The following is a 27,976-nucleotide window of genomic DNA, read 5'->3' as shown; positions in this document are numbered from 1 at the left end:
TTTAGATGAAGTATTCAGCTCTTCCTAAGAGCACTCAATTTGGAGACATGGCAACATCCAATCATTATCAGGTCTATATTAAGCTTGATCCACAATAAGGAAATCCCTGTGAATTTGCATTTTTCTCAAACAATGCATTCTCTAGAAGACAAACCAAGCAGCCTCAGACCTCAGCAATTAACAGAAAATTAGTCAGTTGTGTGAAAACATTTAGCATTCAAGACTGTTAAGCCCCTAAGATTTGTAACTCTGTTTCATGTCAACATCTGAAGTAACTACTTCATACTGAAGAATCCAAAGCATTTTTTGTAAAACTATGCAAAATGAAAAATAAGTATCTGTTGCCTGGAGTTCATTCAAAATGCTAAATTTAAACATCATTCATTCCTCTTCCAGAGTTCAAAGCACAAACATACATCTAGTGTAAAATAACATTTGTACTTTACTAAGGACAGGTACCTTTAAGTAAAGGAAAAAAAGGCATTTCACTTACACATGCGAGACAGATTTATTATTTCAGCCATGATTTTTGTATTAAAATTCCTGTATGTGTTACCACTATTACAGAACACCTCAGGACATCCCTTGATACATATTAATATAAAAAGCACCATACCGTCCAGCTAAATTGCACCAAACTGGCTTTAGTTTTAAACTCCCTCAGTGCTAACAGTCAAGAGCTGGGACTCTCTGGTTAACTGGCCTTATGAACCACATTTATTACAGTTTTTGTTGTTCTCAGGCAGCAAATTCTCCAAAGTCCTTCAATAAACAATCCCAGGTGTTATGTTGCTGGTTCTATTTTGTCAATCTCTTCCTTCTTTGGACTCTCCTCTCGGTTTTTGCCCTGTTGCAAGGTGTACACTGATGGGCCCATCCTCAGGATCTTCCCACTGCCCAGGCACTCATCTCCCTTGTAGAACACAGCAAACTAGGAGATAAACACAGGGAGAGTCTTTTTAGCAGCAGCAAAAACCACGGTGAGCAACTTCAGGCTGTGCAAGACCTGCTGGACACTGAACAATTTTTATCTGTTCTGTCTAAATCTTAAAAAAACCCTGAAACAAACAAAAATGCCCAAATTACAGAGGATTTGTAGGCTCACAGGAGTGTAAATTTATAAACATGTTGGTGGCAATTTTGTTATGAACTTCTACAAGGTTATCTCAAAACTCTTCAGCTATTGAGGCAGAGTGGATTGTGCTGGAAAGTTTCCTTTCCAAAGGGGATGACAAACGTAATATCATCTGCATCTTTACTTTTTTTTTCCCCAGAAAACTGTGCCCAGCCTATGGTGGCACTTGTCAAAACATGAAGGGGGCTAAGGACTGTGGCAGCAGACCATCTGCAAGGAAGCAGCTGGATGTGCTCAGCAGAATCCTGCAGGAGAGGGGAGCCCAGACCTCCTGCCCTGTCTCACTACCTGGCAGTACAGAGCCTGGCTACAGGCTCAGCAGCTCCTGACACACAGGGGATTCTCATGCCTCCCACAAGCTCTGGCTGGATTCTTCTCAGCTTCTCTCCACTACAAACAGTTCTCAGATAATTTCCCTCCTGATGCATCCCACAGGCCCCCAAGTTTTGGGGAGGGCAGGTGGAATGTATGCTGGGAGAAGGGATGCAGGGAATGCTTGAGAGCCAGAGTGCTGGAATGTGATGGACCCTCTCTATATTGGCAATGTTAAAGGCATCCCTTTTAGGCACAGCACCTCCTCTCAGCTCTGTCTGGGACAATGGAATTCACCAGACAGAGTCTGTCTACACAGGTTTGAACACTAAACCTGTATTAAACAGGCAATTACCAAACTGATGCCTTTCAAAATCTCTTTCTTGCAAACAACAACAGCTTCAATTTTTGCATATACAACTGATTACCAGAGATGCTTCTATGTATTTCTAAAATTTGCAAGCAAGTGTCTGAGACTATACAGATAACAACAGATCATTTGAAACTAGAGAGCTAACCACTCTCACATGCAAATAAATTAATTACTTTGCTCCAGCTAATAAAAAAACTACTCTGTTTTATTAGCTAGATAAGGCACAAAAATGGAAGGAAAATTACTTCTAATAACTCACCTGTCCAGGTGTGATAGCTCTTGCTGGCTTCACTAGTGTTACCCACACACTTCCATCTTGGTTTAGAGTCAGGACACAAGGCACTAGAGCAGAAAATGATCAAACACCTGACAGTTAACCACCACATTTACATTAAAGAAGGAAAAGCAAGGCTAAACAGATCTAAGTAAAGACACTACTGCACAGAATTGTTTTGTAAGACATTGCAGAACCAGGAAGGCCAAGCCAAAGCCTATCCACTATTACTGCAGAACTCGCTACCAGAGTTTCCCAAAGTGAGTAAGAAAGAAAAGCAAGGTTTGACTACCCAGTGCCATCTGGTGCCGGAATCTGAAATGACATTCCATCATCTTCTCCCTAACCAGCTCTGCCGGCGGCTCCTCTGCGATCCAGTGCACTCGGTTTGTCCGCAGCAGGTCTCTGTACAGAGCGGGGTGATCTCTTGATGGTGCCTAAAAATACATTTATTTATTGCTGATGTTTTTGCCAAAGAGCATGTAACTTGTAAAGTGAAGCATGAAATACAGAAGCATCAAGCCATAGCAAAACGAAGGCAATATGAGCAAGAAAGCAAACACTTACTAGCAGTTAAATAAGGCTAAAGCAAGCCTGAATGATTTGTTAGTCTCTGCTCCTCAGTCATGTCTCTCTTCTTGTATGCTTTTCCCTCCAATTGCATTTCTGCCTTCTTCAGGCTGAGTTCAGAATTCTGAACTTCTTTATCATTTCTCAACAAGATGCTACCTCCCTCTTCTCCAACTTCCCAAATGAACACCTCCCCAGCAAAGGCATTGCCTTTGACAAACTTGCTGCAGGACAAAAATTTTTTCTTAGTGCTCCTGTCTGTTTCTTCTCAATTCTCATTTGATTGATTTTTGCAGTCCCCTGCACAGGGACATCAACAAGTAGCAGAACACCTCATTATAATCACATCAGTATCCAGGAACTGCATGAACAGGAAGAAACATTATCAATGCCAGCAAGCTGCAGAACTCTGCATCACCTCATATGATTAGCCATTAACATATCAATTATTTATCATATATGTTCTGCCTCAGTCTTCAAAATCATAAAACTGTATCACTGTCTCCTCATTCTTTTACTGGAAAAATAAAGCAGCAATATATCATAAACCAAGGTAATATACATTTTATAAACCACATCAAAATAACTAAGATAAAACCCTCATGCTTTAGAGTAGAAAATGAGAGTTCAGAGATTGCCTGATTCTTTTCAGTATTTGCCCTTTGCTTTGAAAAGCTCTATGCCAAAACAAGTGTTCATGAAAAGCCTGTTTAGAAAAGATGTTTCACATCTGCTGATGCTATGCTACTTGGTTCTTGTTTTCCCCAAGAGGAAAGCCAAGAATTCTGCCCAAGTTAGGCCATGTTCCATACAGCAGCAGTCACAAAATGCATGCATTAGTCATTTACAAACCCAGTGTTAATTAACTCACCACAAAGACATCTCCAGTGCTGACATCTTTGTCTACAACAAACCAAGCATCCTTGAGGCCTGCCAGCCGAGCCCTCTGGCCTATTGTGAAGAGGAACCAACCTAAAGAAATATGAAAATGGAATCAGAATGCTGCTAGCAACTTTTCACCTTTTACTCTCAGAGGAACACATTAAAATAATTTCCCCAAAATTTTACCACTAAACAAAGAATAACGAACTAAGCTGTCTTAGAGAAGGGGGCCAGCCACAAACCAAACTAATATTTACTTGAAATTTCATCTGTAACTGAAATGCAAATTAAAGATTACAAATTAATCCATTTAAACTGTGCCATTCTTAGGTCTTATAAAAGATATACATTTATTTATTTCAGTTTCAATTTTTGGGTTATCTACCATTCTGTCTCGCCATTCTTCCTTAATTTTATGTACCAGTATAACATCCTGTTATCATAAATTACTTGGGAGAGTAACTCAGTTCTGGTAGCTTGAACAGAGGACAGCAAAGGAAGAAAACAGGAGAAAATGAAAGTTAAGGTGCCCATCTTGGTCCTCCTATGCATCACTGAGGTGCATTTTCTTCTACAAAGTTTAGGTACTAAAGAATATGGAAGTGAAGCACAGTCATTTTGAAGGAATTAAGTGAACAATGGTCTCTTGGTATTAAAATAACAAGTACTTAGTATCAACAGAGTAACCCTCATAATTATTTACTTTCTTGCAATACAGAACAAATAACCAAGAATCAGTAGTAGTTCAAGGCTCTACTATTGTATACAGAAAATTTTCATGGTTTAACAAACTGGGTAAAACCTGTTGGGATTTCCCAAAATCCGTCCCTTTGGGATTTCCCAAAATCTGTCCCTCCAAACAGAAGCAGTATTGTTCCATTTATCTAAAAGGAAGTTATTAAGGTGGGTTAGCCATTACCTTTGTGTCTTCCCATCACCTTCTTGTCTTCAATGGAAACAAAATTACCAGGTTGAGGTTCCAAATACTAACAAAGAGGAAGAGGTAAGTCACAAGACAGCCCAAGAAAACCCCACAGCATATTTCAGATTGTGTCACTACATTCTCTCAAAGCTGATAAACAACACTTCAAGAAGCAAACTCTGCCCAAGCAGCTTTCTGACTCCTTGTTGATGCTGCTCTCAGAGAAAAGCAGGAAGGGCAGTCCCTATGAGCAGTGATACTAGACTTCACTTCTCCTATCCTCACATATGTCAGGAGCAGCAGGATCCAGCACTTTGTCCCTCTCACATTCCAATCATTTGTCAGAGCCTGGCAGGCACAGGAGTGCATGTTCACTTCTTCTGCTCCAGAAAATGAGTGACAGCTGGTAGAGGGGCAAGACACTTCCTACAGGCTGTGAGTGTCAGCTTCTAACTAGGCTTGTGGCAGCAAAGGGAGGTGGGACATTGCTACTTACAGTGGGCCACAAGCTGTGTGAGATTTTTCTATAGATAGTCTTTTAAAAACTAAATACCAGAATGAAACAAAGATTGTCAGAGATTTAGTGTTGCTCACCTCAAGAAGGAAATTTTCAAAGTTTCTTTCACCAATGAAACAGACCCCCATACTCTGAAAAAGAAACAAGGAGTTGAATGCACAAAAGCAGAGAAAAACATTTAAAATAATGTCTATTAATAATCTGTCCAAGATTTTTTTCCCCTCCCATGTATCCCAAACTATCCGAGGCATCTCATAAACAAATCCACAACATCTGCTGCAGCACAGGCAAACTAATTCTATACAGAATCAGTGAGAGCTGTAAGCACAGAAGTAAGATGGATAATAGGAAGTGAAACATCTGTTCAATAAATACATTAACCTTGGCAACTAGGTTGTATGTATACTAAAAACAGATGTCTCTTTCATATTAAAGTACAAAAGTAACAAAATGATACAATGATGGTCCATCTCTTGAAAACAAACCCTTTCAGAACCAAATAGGCTTTTCTCTTCCTTCCAGTTACTGCTGACATTTTTCAAACACTCATTTACTGAGGCTGAATAATAAACATGAACAGCAATCAAGGCAGCATCACCAACATAACTACTGCCTGCATTACAGCTCTTCAGATCAACTCATGAAGTCTCTCAGAGACTCAGCTCTCAGAGAAACACAACTTTTTTTTTTTTTTTTAAGAGTAAATGTAGACAAACAGTATGATCCAATTTCTAAAGATATATTGAGAAATAATTTTAAGAGAAGAAGCCCTTAAAAGCTATGGAGAATAAAAAAAAAAAGCTCCATTGCTCTGATAGAGGATGTTTTCCTTTAGGCTCATAGCATCCTACACATTCACCTTCATCTTAATTCTTCTGAGATACAACAGCAGACAAAGTACTGCAAGCTAAAATACACAGCTAACCACAAGCTTCTAAAAGTACATTTAAGGAAGTGGCCAGCTATGAAAAATGCTTCCCAACCCATTATATTTTTCTTTTCTATCAGAAATGGATGGGTTGTCACAGGTTAAAGTTCAGGAAAGATGTTTTAGAGAGAAATATAAATCAAAAGAGTGTTAAGTGTTACCATGCCTCTTTTTTCTTTAGCACATGATGAAGGTCATGTTCTGCTGCTATCTTCTTTACAAAACTTTTTGTTAAATCCCCTAAAGGGAAGATGGTTTTTCTCAAAGCATCCTGTGAAATCTGACTTAGAAAGAAGGTCTGGTCCTTAAAGAGGTCAGCCCCTTGAAGGAGTTTCACAGCTGCAAAGTGAAACACATAAAGCATCTCAACATAACTACTATTAATAGTTCAAATTCATTTTGCTTGACAATCAACATTTCTGATTTATTATTTTCAAATCCATGTTAACAAAAACACTTGCTATTTTCTTATCACTAAAAAGATCTAGAAGATTTTGTACTATACAGAATCCCACAAAGACTTACACTGCCTCATCTATTTCAATAGAGCACGTATCACTGGCAAGGACATCGACAATGCAAAAAACAAAAACAACTTTCACATTTCCTGTGAAATAGAGAATGAAGATTCAAATACCTTGGAGTGTACTGTTCTTCAGAAAAACACTGTTTTGCTCTGAAATCACCCTACTAGAAATCAATTATTTGAGCAATCAGTGGAGTTATTACCAATGCCCAGAGACGAGAGTCTGACCCTTTTCTTTAAAATAGCTGAAGTCTTCTGATTACCCAGATGAAATAGAATTGGTACAGTTTTTCAATCATGTTCTGTCCCCTCTCTTCAAAATTAATAGCTCTGCTGCTGTACAAACACTACTTGTTTCTTGTGTTTCTTGACTCACACACAAACTAGAGGCCAACAGTTCAGTTACAACTGGTGATACAAAATCTCAGTCACGGGGCAAGGAAGCCCATCACAACACACACCACCTGCAAACCACAGCCTGTCACACATAGACACCATAGGTCCAGCTGGGGCCATTCCAACTTTCCAGAAGTAAAATTAAAACAAAGAAAGAAATAAACCCCTTTAAGTCCAGGGGTGTACAAAATAAAGTAGTGAATCTCTAATGTAAAATCATCACTGTGGCAGCTTTGCATAGCTTTAGTTTAAAAGGTTTTTTCCCTTTGGGTATAGCATGCTTCTCACCATATATCAGACATTCATCTGACTCTTAAAACAAGCAAATGTAATGCTTGACAAGTCAGGGTCATTTTCAGTAATATAAACACCCTTGTTTAGCACAAACAACCATCTACAAAGGCTGGGGTTTAATTGGTAACCACTGTGTGTAAGGTCACAAACATCCCTGATTCTGTGAACCAAATATAGTTTAAATTTCTCTTTCATATGTAGGACAAAACATGAAATGAAGACACAACTTACTATTTCTAACTTCAAAACGATTTCTGAAAAGCTTCTGTGGTCTTTTAGTATGTTTCTGTTGAAAAACTTCCTCATCCTCCAGCGAGGTCCTGGCATAATGCCCAGTAGCAATTGCATCTGCTCCTATTAAGGAAAGAAAAACCAAACATAACATAAAGGCACAAACTTGAAAATCACATTTCAAAACACAATTGCAAACACACAGTAAGAAAAGCAGAAAGCAATGAAAGAAGAAAACCTAAAGAGAAGTCTTATACTGACAATAATCATACTACTGCTATTTAAATAATGCAAACTATTCACCAGCATGCCAGCACTTGTGCTTTTGTACTTGAAGGACCACCTAAGAATGTAAAACTTAACAGTCAGGTCAATGCATGTCCCCAGAATAAGTCTGCTCCTATACATGAGCAACCTAATCGAGTGGAAGATGTCCTGCCCAGGGCAGGGGAGCTGGACTTGATGACCTTTAAAGGTCCCTCCCAACCTGAACCATTCTATGATTCTTTATGTAAAAGCAACCTTAAAACCAAATACTTTGCAAGGATGGACACACTACTACAGAGATATGAGTTAGGCATGCACATGAACTCATGTATTTCCCCACCTTTTAAAGAGTTTGCTTCCTTTAAGCATTTCCATGGCACACACTCTGTACTGACACACTTGAAAATGCCTTACCAAGGTTATCCATAGCATAATGCAGAAAGTAGTTGAATTTGATGTGCTTGTTACACAAAATATCAGGATTAGGAGTCCTTCCCAATTCATACTCTTTTAAGAGGTCACTGTAAAATAAAGACTCAAATGTCTATCAGAATCATTAACATACATAATACTATCAGAAACTGAACAGTGCTCAAAAATGTTTTACGCTGAATAACTCTTGAAAGAGAGATCCACAGGAGGAGTAAATTTAAGATCAGTGATGACAGTAAAGAAAAAAGGATTCTGAAACAAACTAAGAAACTTGTAACAATGTTAGGAAATATTGTACAAATAAATCCCAAGAAGTTTTGTAGCACTTAATTATTCTCTCACCCTAAAAGGGGGAAAATGGAGTGAACCTTCCCAGGAAAGAGCTGTTTTGCTGTTTTCTTCACTGACTGTACAAAAGTTTGGTGCTCAGCTTGATGTCATTTCAACATGCAGTACAAGTAGCATGACCAGGTTATTCCTCAGTTTCATGTAACGTAATAACAGCACTACTTAAAGGGGGATGATGAAGATCAGGGAACAATTTTTATGTACTTTTGTCCAGTGCATTAAGATAAATTATGCTGTTATACCAATGTGTCCCTTCTTGTCCTACTTTCCACAACAATCTCTCAGCTTTTCCTATGTAGAACTCTGCCTAAAGTGCACAAGTTCACAGAAAATCTGAACACCTTCTTTAGAGAACAGTTTCAGATTTGTTCTAAGTTTAAAGAAGCAAGGCTAGGTCACAATCATTTTGGGCTAAACTGGATTCAGCACACATTACCTAGAATGCACTGTGTAAGTTACACACACAGAAAATAACAGTATCCCATGAAATAGTTTTTTTCAAGTTGCAGTAAGGTTGGGCCAGTACATCAGTAGCTGAAGAAAAGCTGCAACAAAGCAATTGCTAAACACCCACACAAAGAGAAATCTCAAAACCATATTAAAAGCAAAACATAAATTCTGACCTTAAATACAAACATGAGAAAAAATAATTCCTCAGTATTTATACAGGCTTCAGGGCTTTCTCTCAGCATTGATAAAATTGCAATGAATTGCCATTGCTCATTATGTGTCGGTTCTTACTTTTCATTGTAACACAATATCACATATATATCAGTATATTATATACCACAATATATTGAAAGACCAGCTATTGTAAATGTGTTTCTACCTGAATACTTCATTCCAGTACTCCTTCACGTAGGAAACCTGGTGAAACGGGATATCAAGCTTTTGGCACACCCGATAAGCATCTTCACAATCTCTGTCAATGGAGCAAGCTCCCTGCTCATCCAGAGGGTCCCAGTTCTTCATAAACACACCTGTCACCTGGTAGCCTATGAAATGACGGCAAGAATGACTTGGAAAGTTAAGCTTTTACAGCCTGGACACAAAGCCTGTGCTTCTCAAGAATAGCTTTATTAACTGCATCTTACCAAAGACGTGAGCACCCAGTGCTACGTTTTACAGTACAGTTACTGTACAGCTGGTTTTTGCTCTCGGTAATAGCTAATCCAAGCCCTTCCAGCAACCTAAGGCCACGCTAAGTCACATCTCCCGCCCGCTCTTTTACGGCCGTTCTGCCGCCCCCGCGGTGCCCGGCTGTCCGCGCTGCCCTGCCCGGCCTGGGGCCGCTCCACGGGCCCGAGGGGCGGCCGAGCGCGGGGAAGGAGCCGGCCGGACCCGGCTGCACGGGGACCGAGAGGGGAGGCGCGGGCCCCGCAGCACGGCCCAGGGCAGGGCCGGCCCCACCGCCCCATTCCCTCCGCCCCGGCCCCAGCCCGCACCTCGGCGGCGCAGCAGCAGCGCGGCCACGGCGCTGTCCACGCCGCCGGACACGGCGCAGGCCACGCGGCGCGCCTGGGCCGCCAGCATCGCCCCGGCCGCCGCTTCCGCCCGCCCCGCGCCGCCCACAGCGCCTGCGCGCCGGGCCCGGCCGGGTAGGGCAGGGCAGCGGGGCGGCGGTGCGGCCGGAGGGAGCGCACAGGGACAAGGAGCAGGGGACGCCTCTGCCCCCACCAGGTCACCCACAACCCGCACACTTGCTCGGCCAGACCCCTCCCAGTGCCCATCAGCCACAGGACGAGCACCGGGAGGCAGATAAAGGAAAACACGGAAACATCTCCTTTCGATTGCTTCATGTGCGTTATCCCTGAATAAGCCAACGTTTCTCCAGCCGGGGGCAGCTACGACTAAATCATCGGGCAGTAATAAGCTGTTATCTTCTCCTTGCTGTTGATTTATTCTACTGACATTCAAATCTAAAATGTTTGTTTCCAAACTTGCTACACGACCCTGAAGTCCAGTAGTTCCTACCTACATATTAGCATTTGTTAGTGAAACAAATGAAAAGTCTACCCAAAGCATGCAGTAAAAAGTTGCTACGTTGAACAGATTTAGCAAACAACTCATTTATTTTAAATTAAAACTTTGTTGTACATAGAGAAATCAAATGACAATTTGTAAGAAGTAAGGAGGCAGGCCTCCAATTCAGAAACTGGAATTACAATTTTTTTGCCTTAGAGCAATGTAGTTTAAATAGATCCATTGCAGCACATCCATGAACAAAACCATTATATGACTGACTGTATCAGGAGTGTTAGAATTCTATTTTGTTAATGCAGTTCATCAGATAATCTACAGCCATATTAAAAAAATTATACAAATCAGGAATAACACCAAAACCACTTCAAAGATCACAGTTGCTAAGAATTCTTCATGTTCAAATTCAGAACTTCAGTAGAGGGGAATCCAGATTTTCTTTGTTTATATCAGGGCTCAGAGTGATAAGAGGAGAACTCAAATCAATTAGCTGAAAGAAAACCAGAAACATTTAGCTATTGTAGTCAAGTGCTGTGCATAGCTACTAGCAGCTATAATCTTTATTATTCTCAAGTACTTTTCTTGTTTAGGTTCCTGTTAGTATCTAGAAGACAAATACAAGCACCACACTCGAGCTTTTGTGTTCAGGTTTTCAAAAGCACGCTCATTTTCAGACAAGCACAAGCTTCTCAAAAGGTGGTATTGCCCATACCTTAAAAACCTAAAACCCTTTTCTAAGTTTCACTACTATGTATATTGTAGTGACAGTGAAGTCCAGACAGGACACAGCACTTCTGAACTCCTCTGAACATGCCCCCCAAAGTCAGAGTTCTGCAATACTCCTCTTTTGACAAAATTTGAAGGGCCTGGTACTCAGCTGAGCCCAACTACACCTTTTGTTAAAGGCTGCATCCTCATAGTTACCAGCATTCATCTGACAATGATCTAAAGGCATCTACCTTCAAGACACCAATATATAAAAATGCTTGTAAAATTTAGAGCAGATTTCAACAGCACACATCCTCCAACTCAGGAGAGGAACTAAACAGGAGAGGCATCCCTTCTTTTTCGATTAAAATGAGCTGCTGTCAAGAACTGAAAATGTGCAAGAAAGGTTAAACAAGAATAAGCATGCCAACTCTACTGAAGACAATATTCACTTCCTGCTTCAGAACAGTTTTATTCTGTAACAACTACTTTAAGTACTTAGTTCTAAGTTCTTTCTCCACCCTCCTCTTTTTCCTATTTGCAGACTGCTCACTGAGCTCTAGTTCAGAACACATCATTTGTTTTTAAACATGACATTCTCTTAAGATCACCTAATTATGTATATCATATTGAGCTAATATTAAATAATTCCTACAGTATTGTGGAACTGCTCTGCAGACAGTTGACATTTTTCTGCTAGCATAACTTGCACCAGATGATTTGAATAAAGCTTACCTTTATCTGCCCAGATAACACAGGCTTTGCAGAAGTAATCTTACTCACTTCAGGAGTATTGGAAAGGTCAATCAAAGGTCTGCTTTCACATTCAGAAGTGTGTGGGAGAGATTTTTCTGCTTCAATATCTAGCAGTAAAGCCTTAAAAAGAAAAAATAAATCAGGTTTTCTCTCCTGTTCAGCAAGTTTCCTTCATCTACATTGAGGCAATCAATTTAGCTTATACAGCTTTAATAATCACAGATTAGGCTTAATTTACACCTTGGTATCTTTTATGCAGGATTCATTGCACACAGTGTAAAACCCTCAGCTCCTACTCTCTGGCTAGCATCACAGGGAAAATGTGGTAAGGCAAAGCAAAAGAGATCCCTTGGGGCATAAAAGTTTTTCACTTAAAAGTATAATTAAATTTAAAACAGAAGATTAGTAACCCTTTTAATACTTAAATGATTTAACTACAATTACTGTGCAATGTTATTTAGCCATATAAACTATTTTCTACAGCTTCACACTCTAGTTATCTTTTTGTCCAGTTTAACTACCCCATACATGTACCAAGCAATTCTGAAACACACAAGCCAACAAGTAAGCTGACAAGGAGCATACTGATAAAATAACATCAAGTAACTAATCCACAGATTATTCTAAACCTCAGTATTTGTAAATCAATAGCCACTTTGTCAGGTTAATATTTCAGTACTACAACTTTAGCCCTTTCTTCTTAATGCCTGTGGAGTGCCAGCTTTCAACATGAAGCCACTACATTCCTGAGAGAGGGGAAGTGTTCACTGAAATAATTACTTGACCCTGAAGTTTAGTGCTATATGGACTTTGGGTTTTAATCCTCTCCCCCTGTATGCAGATTTACACTCCTTTTAGGAGACTGAATTTAGCTACAGCAGTGTTTTGGGGTTGGAGAGTTTTTTTTAAATCCCTGAAGGAGCTTTATGGCTGCACATGAACTGCCCTGCAACACTACCTTTCTAATTGAAGCTACAAGGACATCACAGTACTCTTCCGAAAGTGGAAATTTAATATACAATCTTCAAGTATTTGACAGTGCATTTGAGATGGGAATGCACAATGGAAATACTGAACATATGAAACATGATGCTCAGTGCTAAATATAGGCACTAGAGCGTGCACATGATTACAGCCAATTGGGTACCACGATATAAAAAAAAGGCATTGAGTTATTAGAGATAATCCAGAGGAAGGCAACAAGGATGGTGATGGGCCTGGAGGGAAAGCCTTATGAGGAGCAGCTGAGTGCACCTGGTCTGTTCAACCTGGATGAGATGAGGGGAGACCTTATTGTAGTCTTGAACATCCTCTAGAGGGGAAGCAGAGAGGCAGGTACCAATCTTTTCATTCTCATGATCAATGACAGGACTCAAGGAAACATCATGAAGCTGAGTTGGAGAGGTTTAGATTGGATAGCAGGAAAAGGTTTTTCACTCAGAAGGTGGCTGGGCACTGGAACGGGCTCCCCAGGGAAGTGGTCACAGTACCAGCCTGACAGAATTCAAGAAGTGTTTAGTATGATTCCTGAAGTACCCTGTGCAGGGCTGGGAGCTGGACTTGATTCCGATGGGTCCCTTCCAAATCAGAATATCTTATTATTTCATTATTCTAACACATTTTAACTTCACGTATACTGAAGTGGTTTCCCTACTTATCCCTTATCTTGAAATAACTCAAGCACTTTACTTAGCAGTTTTGTAGAAAAACATATTGTCGTTTCTTACCTCAGGTTGTTTCTCTTCAGCCAGCTCATTTTGTACTTCAGCCAGCTCGTGTACTTCAGGCTCTTTTAATGCATTTTCTGCTCCTTCTGTAGCAGTTTTCTCTGGTGAGAAGTTAAGTACAAGAGGTAGCACAGCTGGAGGAGACGTATCATCTTCTGAAGATGGCTGTGTCTTACTCTCTTGTTTCTGTTTAGAACTAGGGAAAAGAACATCAGAGATAACTGAGTTCTTTGGTCAGCATGAACTACTAAAGACAGAAAAGCCAATTTCTAACCTCATTGTCTCCTTTTTTACCCCAAGCTTTAATGACCAAAAGGTTTCCCATATTTTTATCCAAATAAATGCTAGTTATCCACAAACCCCAAAATACTTTATTCTGCAGAAAAAGTATAGCCTACCCATGCAAAAAAAAAGAAGGGATTATGAAGAATTTAATCTTACTTGACATTCCATCCAGCCTAAAACTTCACACAAGGTATTTTCATTGTTTTTCTCTAAACTTGGAACAGCTAGCAAAGAGGCATTGATTTGGTGTATCACTGTGCAACCCACTTCAGTCCCTGCTGAAAGGAAATACTGACACTGGCTGGAGGACCAGGGGCTGTAATCTGATTAGTATGATAAAGTCACTGTAGACAGAATAATTGTTTCCTTGAGAGAAAAGGCTATTTGAGACATTTGGCTTAAGTAAAATGACACAGTTTTCTAACCATGGATCATTCCTACTTTAATACAGTTCCTCTCCACCAGCCATAGAACAGGCCTGCATACATATACATGGCCCTTGTCAGAAGATGCTGGGTGGATAACATGAAGAAGGCAATACTACTTTCACAGAAAAGAAAAAAAAAAAGAATTAAAACATAAGTAAAACTGCTCAGAAAATGAAGTTCAAGTCAACAAAATCCTTGGCTTTTTGACTGATGATTTAAAAAGTGTCATTTTACAGACCATTGTCAACAATATAAAGAAAAGCTAAAAGTAATATGCATTTTGTTTAGCTATTTCCCTTCATCAGAAGCAAAACAACACCAGAGCACTGGACACAAGTCTTAATTTTTTCCCTTGCTCAAGAAATACAAATAATTTCCTATTAAAGCTGTAATTCTTTAGTGTTAGATATTGAATCACCTCATTATGGCTTATACCATTTTACCAGTCATAAGTTTTAAGTTTTTATTAGGCCTACACAGCTTTTCTATGCTCAAATGGTTTATTCAAACACTTAGCAGAGGCTCTTGAAACCCAAGAGTCATCACTAGAGTTCACTAAGAGGCAGCTTGCCTACAATACTCATCTCATACATGAAAATTTCTGTCTTACCCAGCTGTAAAAGTCTTTTTGGTAGAAAAGCTGAAGCTTTGCCGAAGAGATGCAGCATGTGGAGAAGTTGGCATTCTTGGTACAGTTTTAGGAGTCACTGCTGGGAACCCTGAGATCCGACGGACAGGTGTAGGTAGGCCAGACCGCTTCATGCTGGCTGGAGTCATGGCAGCACACTTGTCAGGAAAACAAAAACCCTGGAAGGCTTTATCTTCTGAGTCTGTTATGGGAGTGCTGACTGCCATGGCACTAGAAGAGGAACAGGCCTTAGCCAATACCTTCTACAAACTGTTTGAATAACACTATTCTACCAAAGGACAGAAATCCATTTCCCTTTGGTCAGTAAGGGAACAGTAGTCACCTTAAAGGTAGATAATCACAGCATAGTAAGGGTTTACTCAAAAATAATTCTCTTATGAGTTATTTTAGTCTATTTAGCACTGCAAAGAAACCTCTTCTGAATAGAGTAGGAGGGTTATTTGGTTTAGTCTTGGGTTTTGATTTGTTTTAAATCAGTTCCAATAAGCACCAACATGTCTAACTTGGCAGGTCTCAAGGGACTAGACAATGAAGTTAAAACTTTTAACAGACTGTTGTGACACCCAGCCATGTTGCATGCTAAGAAGGATGCCTCAGTGCACTCAATTTTCAGTGAAGCCCTACCTTCCAGGTGTGCCACAAAATGTTAATCCAAGAGATGGTGTTGCTTTTGGTGCCATCTTGTTTGGTGTTGCATCTAAAGAGAAAATTTTTGTTAATTGCTATCAGATTCATATTTATTTATTTTAGAGCAGTTATCTTTCAGTTAAATACTAATTCCTTCCCAAAGGTGGACAGAAGTGCAATGAACAAGTAACAAGCCTTCAAGGTAACATTTGCTTTTAATAACCAAAGTAGAAGACAGGCCATACAAAGTATGTGCTTACCTTGAGCCTTCACAGGAGCCTTTGTTTGACTTGTGGAAACAGAAAAAACTCTAGCCTTGGGCTTTGGACACAGGCTCCCTTTTGCTGAACTCCCATCTTTATTCTGCTGACATAGCTGCTGCAGACTGGAAGCAGAGCTTGGTCTCCGAATTCCACTGCTTGCAGCTTCAGATGATGCTGCAGAAGCTGAAGATTTAGCCAGGTTTATGGCACTAGGTATTTTGGGAGTACTAGCTGATCTCACTTGCTTCCTGGATTTCTCAGCATTGGCAGCCTGCAGAGATGACACTGCGGTAGGTCTGACAAGGGCCAGCTTGCTTGTACTAGATGAAAGCTTAGAGCCACTCACACTAGCTTTTAATGACATGCTTGATTTTCCTGAAATAGAAAGTTGTACTTCTATCATTTTTGACTAAGCAGAATAATTATACTAACACAGGAAAGAAAAACAGTAATTTACAGCATTTAAATTCAGGTTCAAACAGTTCAAGTTTAAGGAGAATATATACAACTACTGAAAATTTATTCCTCAAATTCTTTGGCAATTTTATTTTATAGTCTTCTCACCAAATTCCTGAATTACTGCAATCAAGTGAAAGAATATTCTTCAAGGAATGCCAGAACAGCTTCAGATTCAAATTACTTCCAGCATTTACTCCCAGCAGAGATGGCCCTGTTCCCTTAAGCAGCCTTTCAAGGAGGTAACAGTTTGAGTTACACTGATTAACACCACAGGCTAAACTACCACACAAGCATTTTTCCCAGATTTCTGCAGTTCTTACTTTCAGCCTGTGGGTTACTTTCATTAACCGTGAATGAATCTTGATTAGACAGTTCTATTGCATAATACAGTTCATACTAAGCTTTTAATTATTATTAATCTCCCAGAAAGTAGGTGCAAAATAAAAATTTGCTCACGCTTTATATTTTGATAGATGTACAAGAACTGTAGCCCTTACATCCATCAGTACTTCTAGACTATTTTCGTGAACCTTTGAGGCTTACTGAAATGGTCAAATTCATGGTGTCAACACAGTACAAGCCTCTTGGCTGTGTTACGTCCCAAAAGGTGTTACTCCCATCTGGTTGAGTAAAGCCCATCCTTTATTTAGGCTTCCAGAAACAGGGAATAATGCCTCCCCATTTCCTTCCAAATTTCAGTTGTTTTGGTGTTTTGTTTTTTTCTTCTAATTCCAGTCAGGCAAGCTTAGAGCATACAGAAGCTCACGTTCTTGGCTCTGATAGAGGAGATCATGCATAAAGGAAAGAATTCCAGGGGCATTGCTTCCTTTCTAGCTGTGTCAGATGCTCACATGTAGGCAAGTTTGTATGAATCTAGTCAATCTACAAATTATGGATGCCTAAATTTATCTTTAGTCCACAGGCATTTACTGGGCTAGCCTAGAAAATCTTATTCTCCATACAAAATACTTCTTAGTGCTTGAATGTACTGAATACCATTGAAACATTTCCAAATCCAAAGTCCAGAAATGCTTAGCTATTTCAAAATTGATTTGTGGTACAAATCTGTAGTAAGAGCAATTACCTTTCTTGCCTATAGGAGAAATTGGTAAACTTGAATTAAGACTTGAGTTCATGCTGGAAACTGATGATGAAGATGATGATGTAGTCTTCCTTGTGAGACCACTGGCAACACGAGGACATTTCAGATATGTCATCTTCCTTAAGCCAGGCTGAATCAAAAGCAAAACATTTAACACATTATTTTGCCATTATTTGTCTTAGTATTGTTACTTTTTACTTGAGAATTTTAGAGGTGCTCCTTAACTCAGATTGCATTTTAAGAAGTGAATTTTCTTAGAGACAGATCATTGTATCTGGATTATTATACAGAACTGAAACATCAGATCTAGGAGGCAAACAGTCATTTTTATACCTGACACAAACTTGAGTACAGACTTAAAGGAACTAGAGAATAAAAAGAGTCAGCCTAGGCAGCAGTATATCAGAGTCCTGTAATTTCTATAGGTGATGGTTCTAGAGAGGCCCCTACCACATCTTCACTAAAATCTGTAATGCATACTTGAGCCTAAGCTATGAAGTGTAGAGCAATAAAATCCAAAAGATATTCTATCAAAACACTGGGAATGGGGCTCACAAGGTCACTAATACAACTGTTTCCTTGCTATCCAAGGATACATTTCCATTGACAAGGATTAAATAAAGCCACTTTTACACATTAAGTATAAAATTACACATGAAGTGTAACAGTGTAGTAATTTTACCAGCAACACAGCAGTGTCAAAAACCAGTTAGAAGCCAAGAATTATAGTATTCAAAAAAACAGAATACAAAGGAAAATAAATTTACTTGCAAATGCTCAACACTGTCATAATAGACAAAGTAACTGGTTATTATACCATAGTACCTGCCCTCATTTGTTGTTCTATATAAGTTTTCTGACCAAGGATTTTATGAGGTAGAGAAGCACCAGAAGATTAAAGTTTGTTTTTGAAAATAAAAGATTGTAGACAGGTTAAATATTCCTAAAACACAGACTTCACTTGAAGAAAATGTTGCCCAGAACCTGACTTTACCTTATCAATTGTCAACAAATTGCTTTTTCCAGAAGTAGACGAAGGTTTTATCACTGGCAGTTTGCCAGTTGCCTTTGTATTTGTTTCCTTAGTTTCCTGCTCCTCTGTTAGGGGTAAACTGGCATTTTTTGTAGGAGACACAGAAGTTTTAACAGGGCTTCTGTCAGGAGGATCAGGAAGAGCATGTACTTTGCCATCTGTCACAAGTTTCTGTGATGCCTTCTGAAAACAAGGTGGCAGCTGACATGCTGGGCTATCCTGCACACAGTATGTCTCCCGTTTAACAGGCCTGGGACTTATTTCTATGTTTTTGTTTCTCAGTATCTTCAGCTTTGACTTTGGATCCTCCACAAATGTTTCTACAAACTTGTTTTCCTGTTCTTCTGATTGGCTTATTTTGGTCTCCTTGTCCTTGCTTCCAGTCTCTATTTTCAGTGCCAGCAAATGAGCTTCTTTGAAAATTTCCACAAATTTCTCTCCTTGAAGTGGGCTCCACATGAGTTTATCATCAAAAGCATTTGCACACTTTTTTGCTTCAATACTGGCAGCAATACATCTTTCTTTGTGTCCCACAGGTCCAACAAAAACTTCATCTTCATTTCCACTACAAAGAAAAATAATTTAGGCCAGCACCATCCATGTATCCATTTTGAAGAGTCTACAGTACTTACATAACTTACCTTGTTGAAGAGAGTGAAAGGTCAAAATCAAACTTTTCATCAGTCAGAAGAGGTAAGTCTGAAACTGTAAAAAGGATTTGGTCACAGCATGGATTTGCAATGAAATTACTGCATTATGCTTTGACAATTTGGTGAGTGATGTCAGCTGGCAAAAAGCTTTAGCTACCAAGTTTAAAATATTAAACTTAAGAAAACATATTTTAGGTCCAAGAAATTTAAGGTACAATTGTGAATATGATAATTGTGAGATGACCAAATATTGTGAAACAGCTTAATGGTAATTTCTAAGCAGCTGTAACAGCAACATGGAATGCAGCTTATCAGCAGCCTCCAATCAAAATAAGTGAGAACATGTAATCTAGAGCTATGTGACAGTGCATTTGTCCCATCCATCAGTACTTTTCTTGTTCAGGTTACCACAGAACAGTAGCAGGAACCAGTGAGAAAGATTACTTTCCTTACTAGTTAACATATACCCTAAATAAATCAGCAGCTGATGGATAAGGGAGGAGCTCAGATTAGACATATAGAAGAAAGTTTGATGACATCAGTCACTATTACACAAGCTTTAGCATCATGCTCCACAAGCTCCTCAGGAGGCTTCTCAGCAACAGCAAGCCATCCAAGAAAGTCAGTACACAGAACATGATGTGAGGCAGACAGAGAATGTCTACTGATCTGAGCTGGCCTAGCCTATAACAGGGGACATACCATATAGAGAATAACTCAACATGTTATCCACCTACCACTGCTCATGCAAATATCCAGTTTTTCTTCAGTCAAATGACTCAGGCTCTGTACTGACATTTCTTTTTTTTCCTCCATAGTACCTGCAAAATATAGAAGTAGGCATGCAAGAGGTTTAAAAAAAAACCCCAAACCGAACAACAGCCTTACAGACTTTGATGATATTGCCGAATTAGTGAGGAGGTACACATTCCCTTTGAAGACTCTCATATTTAGGGACTGCCACGCAGAATCACGGAATATTTAGGGTTGGAAGAGACCTCTGGAGATCGTCTAGTCCAATCCCATATCAAGGCAGTGTCACCTGGAGCAGGTTACACAGGAACACCTCCAAGTGGGTTAGGAATATCTCCAGAGAGGGAGACTCCATGACCTCCCGGGGCAGCCTAGTCCGGTGTTCTGCCACCCTCCATGTAAAGTTCCTATTCACTTAAGCTTAAATGACGCTTCCTGTGGTTTAGTTTAATTTAGTATTGCTACTCATCCTGTACCCGGGCATCACCGAAAAGATGGTTCATGGGATGCCACGCAGTTCACCAGCCCGCTGACCACCCAACGCCCCACCTCAGCCGAGCTCGCACAGGTCCCCCTCTTCCCCGACCGCGATGGGAAAAGGGAAAAGGGGAAAGGCCTCCGGGCACCACGCTAGGGCTCAGGAGAAGGGCCCGAGCCGGGACCTCCTCCTCCTCCGCCGCCGCCGTCCCCCCGCGCTCACCTCTCGCCCCTCACGGCCACCGCGCACGAGCCGCGCCGCGTACCCGCCCGGACTCGGAAAGCGCGCCCCGCTCACGTGACGCGCCCCGGGCGCCCTCATTGGCAGGTTCGAAGGATACACGAGCGGTTCCGGTGCATTCTGGGGCTTGTAGTTCGGCGGGGGCCCCCAACGGCTGCGCTGCCGTCCCCTCCTCTCCTCTGGCACGGGTCTTGGCCGTAGTGCACGATCTCCGCGAGTCGTCCTTGCTCAGCCCGGCTTGCCTGGCGGTGCTGGCTCAGCCTCAGCAGGGTGTGGGCATTGCCGAAGGTCTCGCTGTGAGGCCGCGCCGGCGTGCGCTGTGCCTCCGGGCAGAGGCGCCGTGCTGGCTGCGGTGCGGCCTGCGCGCCCATTTCTTTGGTTTCCTTGACACCTTTGCTGGATGTGGTTGTCTTAGTGGCTTTAACTTTAGAATTGAAGCTAAACGGCGGCTCAGCTTGGACATAAGAGGAATTTAATCACAGCAAGCATGACTAGACATTGGAATGGGCTGCCCGGGAATGTGGTGGAGCCGTCATCATCCTGGAGGTGTTAAAGGAATGACTGGATGTGGTGCTCACTACCACAGTCTAGTTGTCAAGGTGGTGTTCAAAGTTGGACTCAGAGGTCTTTTCCAGCCTAATAGATTCTGTGATATCCCTTTCTGCAAAGGGGATTTTTATCTAGTCCTAAAATGGCATAAGGAATAATGAGATCCATGGATGTCAGTCCCAGCTACAGACTGTTAATTATCAGTCCCATTAAAGCAGCCTGACTGATAGAATAGTTTTAAAAGTAGAACCATGTTCTTAGAAAACACAACTCTTCACATTTCTTCTGACATTTAATGCTGTGCAGTGCTTAGGGTTTTCTCTTCATGCATGCATGGTATGAGAAATGGAGTTCCAGTGATGTATTCTGTTCTAAGTATTTTTAGATTATTAAATCAACCAGCTGGAATTTATCAGCTGAATAAGAATAGTTAATCATAACCTGCAGATTTTCATATAGACAAGATACTCTCTAATCCTTTCTCCAGTTGACCATTCGTCATTTTCTTACCTTTCATGGAGCCCCACAAGCAGTATGTATGTGACTTGAGTACATAGCAAGTGTCTTATGTATTGGAAAATATGCACAATAAATAGCTGGGACAAATAGGTTTCTGCTGAGTATTAACGTGCTCACCTCATACTTCTCCCTCCCTTGAGGAGTCCCTCCTGGCTGGCAGAGGTGAGTTGCATGGGGAACTGTCTGGTTTAGCAGCTTGTAAAATAGGCTAATCCTCAATGTTACAGTTTCTGTCTTCCATCTTTTTACATCAGAATTTTCTACCTGTTCTCATTGATGTTTTCCTCATTGCTCCTTGAATTACTCTTATGGATGTAATGATTTCAATTTATTGGTTTCTTTTATTTCTTCCCATTCAATTTCATGTCATTTTAATTTCTTCCTAGTCTGTTTCACTTTTTTCTCTGTTTTCAAGACTTCATTTCCATTCATGAAAGGAAATTCTTCATTTCCTCAAAGGAAACCTCGCGATTTCAATGAGGATCAATTTGAAAAGGTGTGGTCTATTTCCCTGTACTTCATGTCATCCCATGCCATTTGATTGTTTTCCCTTTGTTGCAATTTTTTTTCTTTTTCTTTAAGCATTTCATTTCATCTATTTCTTCTCCTGTTTTTTTGTTTGACCTAATTCCCTGATTTTGGGACTTTAGTAAATTTAATTTTGGTAATTTTAGTCCTTTTCACTGCACTTAATTTCACCTCAATTGGTTTGGTTGGAATCACTGCATTCCCAAATTTCCTTTTTTTTTTAATTGCATTTTATTTTAGCATATAATATCTCCTTTCCAGAATGTTTGTTACACTTTCTTCTCTGTTTTTAAGATTTCATTGTTGAAATTTCTGAACCAAAAGGAAAAAAATTATAAGGTAATGGGATGACATGAAGCACAGGGAAATGGACCAAACCTCGCTGAATTGGTACAGTTTGAAATCACAAGATTTCATTTCCTTTCACGAAATGAAGGATTTCCTTTCCTGAAAGGAAATGAAATCTCAAAGTCAGGGGAAAAAGTGAAACAAACAGACTAGGGCAGGGTTATAATGACAAGAAATTCAATAGTCAAAAATAAAGCAAATTCTGAAGTAAAGCTATTGTCAAGTGTAGGGAGATGACATGAATTGCTCCCATTTGCATACCTTTCAGTTGTCCCTAAAGTTCTAGGCTTTGTGCTTTTCTCAACCCTAAGCCTGACCCTAAGCCTAAGTGGAACAGTAGAAGCAGGCTGTCACTGAGGCTCAGGTGCCAAGCACATGGGTGGTGCTGAGCAGAAAGGTGTGCAGGGAGCAGTCTTGGGGCAGGGCTGTGCTCCCCTTGGCAGGCCTTTTGTAGTTGGGAGTGTCCCTGGAGCAGAATACAGCTTTTATTGTTGCATCTATCCATGTATCTATTATTTAAGAAACCAAATCCAAGAGTTAAAACTTCTTATATTCTCAGGATCAGGTCTGAAAAAGCTAGAACTGATTCAAGTCAGTAATTCTTATTGATGTCTGAATTCCTTCTTCCAAGTCATTGTAATATTTCTGGTTTTCTATATTTAATTTATTATTAATAATGAAGAATGAGTCTTTGTCCTTGGTAGCTTCACTGGTTCCAGTGACACAGTTTTATTCACGTGGGTCAACAAACTCATTTTTATTTTCTGAAGTGTAAGTGATTCTTCCAGGACATATATATATATATATATATATATATATATATATATATTAGGAAATTACTAGTTGTTTTAATAAAACTAAAGGAACCAGTTTTATTTTTATAAAAACTTAAATGCTGTAACCATGACATATATGAAGGAAAGGCAAAAGCCTTTAGAAATGCACCAGAACTGCAAGTTCAGATTTGTCTTAATAGCAATTATATGTGACAATAAGCTGAAAGTAACAGTTAAAAGAGAAATACAGTTATTTTAAAGATGATGCAATAAAGTGTTTTGGGAAAGAACGTTTTTGGTCTGTGTTTATAAATTGCAAATTTAAATGTGTTTGTTCACAAGCCCTACAGATCATTAGAGGGGCATTGAATTAGTTGTACTAAACCCACCATTAACCCAGCTGGTCATGCAACACCCAGCTTGGGAGGAACTCTGCATTGGCACAGCCTCTTAGTAATTAATGGCTCCAAGTGGTCAGGAAATAATAGGATGTATATGACTTTGTTACTAACCCTGGATGTCAAAATGTGGGTTTTTGTGGTGATATTATTGACTGCTTATTTACTGCCCATTGAATGTGATCGTATTATAAAAGTCAGTTTTCTTGAAAAGCCGTCTGCTTTTTTCATAAAAAATATTTGAGTATTACAGCACATGTAAGTGATGGTGGCTTGAAATTTCACTCAAGGCAATTTAAACCAAATTGCAGTTGTAGAAAGGAACTAAGTTTTAACCCAAAATAGCTTGTGATCTAATTGAAAGTAATTCTGTTACAGCCCATCCTGCATTTTTCAACACCACCACCCTCCATCTGTGCATTACTTGGGTTGTTATAAATTTGGCAACACTTCAGCGGCGAGCTACTGTTTATAACAAGAGATCCCAGCAGCTAAAAGAAGCCAGTCACTGGGATTACTCATAACTTGCCTTGTGAACTGCTCAAGGGAATTTCTTGAAGAACTGTGTCAAAATCAGCTTTAGAAACCATTAATTTGAGAGCTTTCATTAACACGTAAGAAGTGTTCTGAGATTACTGTTGGTCAAGTTGGTGGGCTTAGAAAGAAGATTCTTTTTGTTGGTACTGAGAGAAAATTGTCTCAATTTGTGCAAGGAAACGAGGATAAAATAAGATTTTTCCTCTCTGCAAGAAGACATCTGACGCAGTGGGAACTCAATCACCCAGACACCATGAATGCTTGCAGAAGGTAAGCTGCATATACTGCATTCCCCTCAGGTAGGAACAGAAAAGCGAACTATTGGCAGAATATTCCTCTCATGGTCTTCACATGATGCTCCCAAATGATCATGAACTGTTATTTGATTTGCAGCTACACATGACAGACTGTCCTGATAAAAATGTTAATGTCTAATTCTGCAATTACCTTCTGTAAAAGCTCAACAGCAGAACTTCTGTTTTATTGATTAATTCCCTTTTGGAGATTGCATTTCCTAGTCTTGATTTAACAAATCAGTTTTGACAGCTCTCTTCCAAGTGTGGCTAAGTATGTAATTTGTGGTTTAAAGTTTGTTTTTACTCCTAATCTGTACTAACATTTGTGGTAATCTCTATTCTTCTGTCACAGTGACAGCAGGAACAAATATGAACCAGACCTGCAATACATCTAATCCATCTCAGACCCCCTTCCTAACGTGAAAATCACAAGCTAGTTAATCTCTTTTTGGCACTCCAGTTCAGATGTAATTGTGCACATTAAACACTTATTTTCTCTTAAAAAAAAAAGGCAAAAGCAGCAGGAACAAGGACTTAGCACAGGGGCTTAGCAGGCAATTTTAAGTGAAGAAAATAACTGGAGGTCTGTTGCCATAGGTGAATACTTCTAGTTTCAAACCCTTTGGGAAAGGTGACAAAGCAATGTCAAATGTTACTGCAGAGAATCCTGCAGATATGCTTTATGTAGTTACTCCTGACTGGTATCTTTGCCTAATGGAAACCTTGACACAAGTCCCCGCTGAAAAGCAGAGATAGAAAAACATGCAAGAACAAGATGGGAAGATGACATGCTGTGCTTATTCCCATACATTAAAGCTTTGAAAACTATAATTTTTTATTTGAACCCTGCCTCTTTCATCATATTGCAAAATGAAAGGGTATGTTTTTTCTCATACAATGATCTGTATCAATAGTGATAATAACACTGTTTTTCCTCAAACAAGCCGCTATCCAGTCACTGTGCCTGTCAGTGGGAGAGAAATACCAAATGGCTGGTAAATGTTTTGCATTTCCAATTATAGAAATTATTTTATTAGCTCCAGACAATCTGAAGAGCTCTTTCCCAAATCTAGTCAATGATTCAATGCACACTCTGGATTTCATTACAAACACTACTGAACTCTTAATAAAGAAGAATAATTTTTAACCTTCATCTTGCTTTTTATTATGTCAGGATACATTCTCTCCGTGCTCACAGACAGAAAACTAATGGAAACAGAAGTGAGAACTGGCACAGCACCTCTGGGTTCAAGCACCAGCATGGAGATGATCTTGTTACAGTCCACACCCTTTACACAGTGATCATCATGATCCTTCTAGGGGCACTCTGGGGAGCCTGGTCAAGAAAGGATTCATCCTTATAGCAGCAATATAGGGACTTTCTTTGTCAGTATTTAAAAAAGTATTTGTGTCAATTGTCCATATTCAAGAAGTAAAAAAAATGGTCTCAGCGCATTTCAGTTTACTTGAAAGTCTTAAATGCTTGCTACTTGTGGAAGTGAATCTATGAAGCAATTTAACAAATCATGTACAGAACATCATTTTGTGAAAAACAGAGACCTCTTTGACCTGTACACATTTATATTACCCTCAGCATGTATATGAAACTTTAAGCATGACTCTTCATTCTAGAAAGAAGAGTTCAACTTCTGTTTTATTGGTCAATATTTTGTATGTCCACTCCAGGTTTCCATTTGTGAACTTGCTGAGTCTCTACCTCCGCCTGTCCCAATCCATGGTAAAACATACACTGTAAACAGGGAAATAATCTGCTGTGTCACAACATAGGAAAAAATAATCAACAAACCCAGCTATTGTGCTGGCAAATGAAGATCAATGGAAAAGTCAAATTCTCATCTCCGCTGCTGAAGAGTTTATATGGGACTTGCATCCATTATCTTTAATGTATGGTAATGATTTTGTAAACTCAGGAATAAAATTATGGAATAAGCTGTTTTTGTGAATCCTTTGTCACAGAACCAGCTGGCTCAGTCTTCACCTTGTACATATTTATCTGCAACCACCACTTGCTTTTCCATAATTCATTAACATCTCATGGCAGCACCAGCTCCTACATACACCAGCCCATCACTGATGGGGGGCATTGCATACTCCCACATTTTCAAGGAAGCAATCCCACTCAGACAACCTGCAAGCTTCTGAGTATAGAGCTGTTTGGCAGTTTCTGTTCCACTCTTTGTTGGTTGTCTACAGCTGATGAGCACACATTAGTGGACTGACAGCTCTGAGGGACAGTGACTGTTGGAGACAATAGTCCAAGCCTTAGGAGCCTAAACTCAGCTTAAACCCAAATTTTAGCATTGCCTAAAATAACACACACTATCCCAATTAAAAAAAAAAAAAAAAAAAACCAAAACAACAAAACTCTGCAAGATATTTAGACATTTTACAGACTCAGATACACATTTGTAATTAGGTAGTACTTGCAATTCCTAAAGTATTGTGTACCCCATTTTAGTATCTATCCCTAATCAGGAGAGGTATATAAACTGAAATGTCTCTGAGAAGAGCTCCAGGAGTGTTAACAAAGGTCAGTGAAGCACCAGAGACACCGGTGTCAGCTCTCAGCAGGCAGTGAGGTGCTGGAGTTGCTGCTCCTCCAACCAGCATCACTCTACCTGCACAGACACCCTTGTTAAGACACCACCTCAGCCTGCTTTAACATGGGAGCAGTGCTTTGGTGATGCTCCCTAGAGAACAGCACAAAAGGAATACTTAAGAAAACAGGTAATTAGCACATTAAATACATTGTCATAGAACATAGGGACCCAGTCATAAAACATGTAGGGGAACATTACAAGTGAACACAAAAGGATGGGCCCTCCCTTGCCAATATAAGTTTGAAGTACATGAGATGGGAGAGGGACCTACACACTCTGACAGCAGCACAAAAACCCCTGGTGAACAGGGCTGTGGGACAGGCAGTGGCCTCAGTGTGCTGGAAGTCAAACACAAAATCGCAAATGCACCCCACCAAGGGAAAAAAAAAACCTAGAACAACTGACCACATATCATAATGTAGCATTTAACTGTTAAATTTATAAATTCTGCAGGTATAATCCTGCCTCTGAAGTATTGGAGGTCCAAATAAAGCATTGAAAATACTTACATTTCCTCTTTCCCCCTGTGATGGAGAAGATGAGGTATGAAAGTTCAAAAGAGACTACTGTAGAACATTAAATGTTTTGATAAACATTTTTCTTAAAATTTTGCTTTCCTGGAAAACAGCCTTAGTTAACAGTAACATTAGAGATCTAAATTAAATAATTTTTAATGTGTTCAGAAAGACAACTGCATCTTTGCAGTGTGAACAAAATCTACTTTTATTACCAGTTTTTGTAAATAACTCATTCAACTTGGATAATGCAACCACATCTAGAGAAAACCTGTGGTCTTGTAGGGCATAGTCTTCAACGCAAACAGACTCAAATCATCTGCCTGACTGAATGACACTGGAGA

At 39.8% G+C, this 27,976-nt stretch overlaps 2 protein-coding genes across 3 annotated transcripts; both read right to left on the bottom strand.

Annotated features, from left to right (window-relative positions):
* Nucleotides 1–489: 489 nt before the first annotated feature.
* Nucleotides 490–9,961, bottom strand: TRMU (tRNA mitochondrial 2-thiouridylase). Of its 2 annotated transcripts, none has more exons than XM_030238592.2 (11): nucleotides 9,853–9,961; nucleotides 9,237–9,402; nucleotides 8,042–8,148; nucleotides 7,361–7,483; nucleotides 6,080–6,252; nucleotides 5,063–5,116; nucleotides 4,466–4,532; nucleotides 3,536–3,636; nucleotides 2,387–2,531; nucleotides 2,080–2,162; nucleotides 490–931 (listed from the first exon to the last, which is right to left on the bottom strand). In XM_030238592.2, the coding sequence occupies exons 1-11, from the start codon at nucleotides 9,938–9,940 to the stop codon at nucleotides 785–787; spliced, it is 1,254 nt and encodes a 417-aa protein (XP_030094452.1). In that variant the 5' UTR covers nucleotides 9,941–9,961; the 3' UTR covers nucleotides 490–784. The 2 variants fall into 2 exon arrangements, with proteins under 2 accessions (XP_030094452.1, XP_018765788.1); XM_018910243.3 differs by lacking the exon at nucleotides 9,853–9,961 and adding an exon at nucleotides 9,502–9,778.
* Nucleotides 9,962–10,456: 495 nt separating this feature from the next.
* GTSE1 (G2 and S-phase expressed 1) lies at nucleotides 10,457–20,664 on the bottom strand. Its single transcript, XM_018910245.3, has 11 exons — nucleotides 20,528–20,664; nucleotides 19,812–19,895; nucleotides 19,066–19,129; nucleotides 18,386–18,989; nucleotides 17,374–17,521; nucleotides 15,828–16,205; nucleotides 15,565–15,637; nucleotides 14,902–15,150; nucleotides 13,579–13,774; nucleotides 11,831–11,971; nucleotides 10,457–10,877 (listed from the first exon to the last, which is right to left on the bottom strand). The coding sequence occupies exons 2-11, from the start codon at nucleotides 19,888–19,890 to the stop codon at nucleotides 10,794–10,796; spliced, it is 2,016 nt and encodes a 671-aa protein (XP_018765790.2). The 5' UTR covers nucleotides 19,891–19,895; nucleotides 20,528–20,664; the 3' UTR covers nucleotides 10,457–10,793.
* Between the last annotated feature and the right edge of the window lie 7,312 nt (nucleotides 20,665–27,976).

This window comes from Serinus canaria, chromosome 1A (genome assembly GCF_022539315.1).
Source record: "Serinus canaria isolate serCan28SL12 chromosome 1A, serCan2020, whole genome shotgun sequence".
Lineage (NCBI taxonomy): Eukaryota > Metazoa > Chordata > Aves > Passeriformes > Fringillidae > Serinus > Serinus canaria.
Note: the sequence above shows the minus strand (reverse complement) of the source record. Positions and strands in the feature narration are given on the sequence as shown.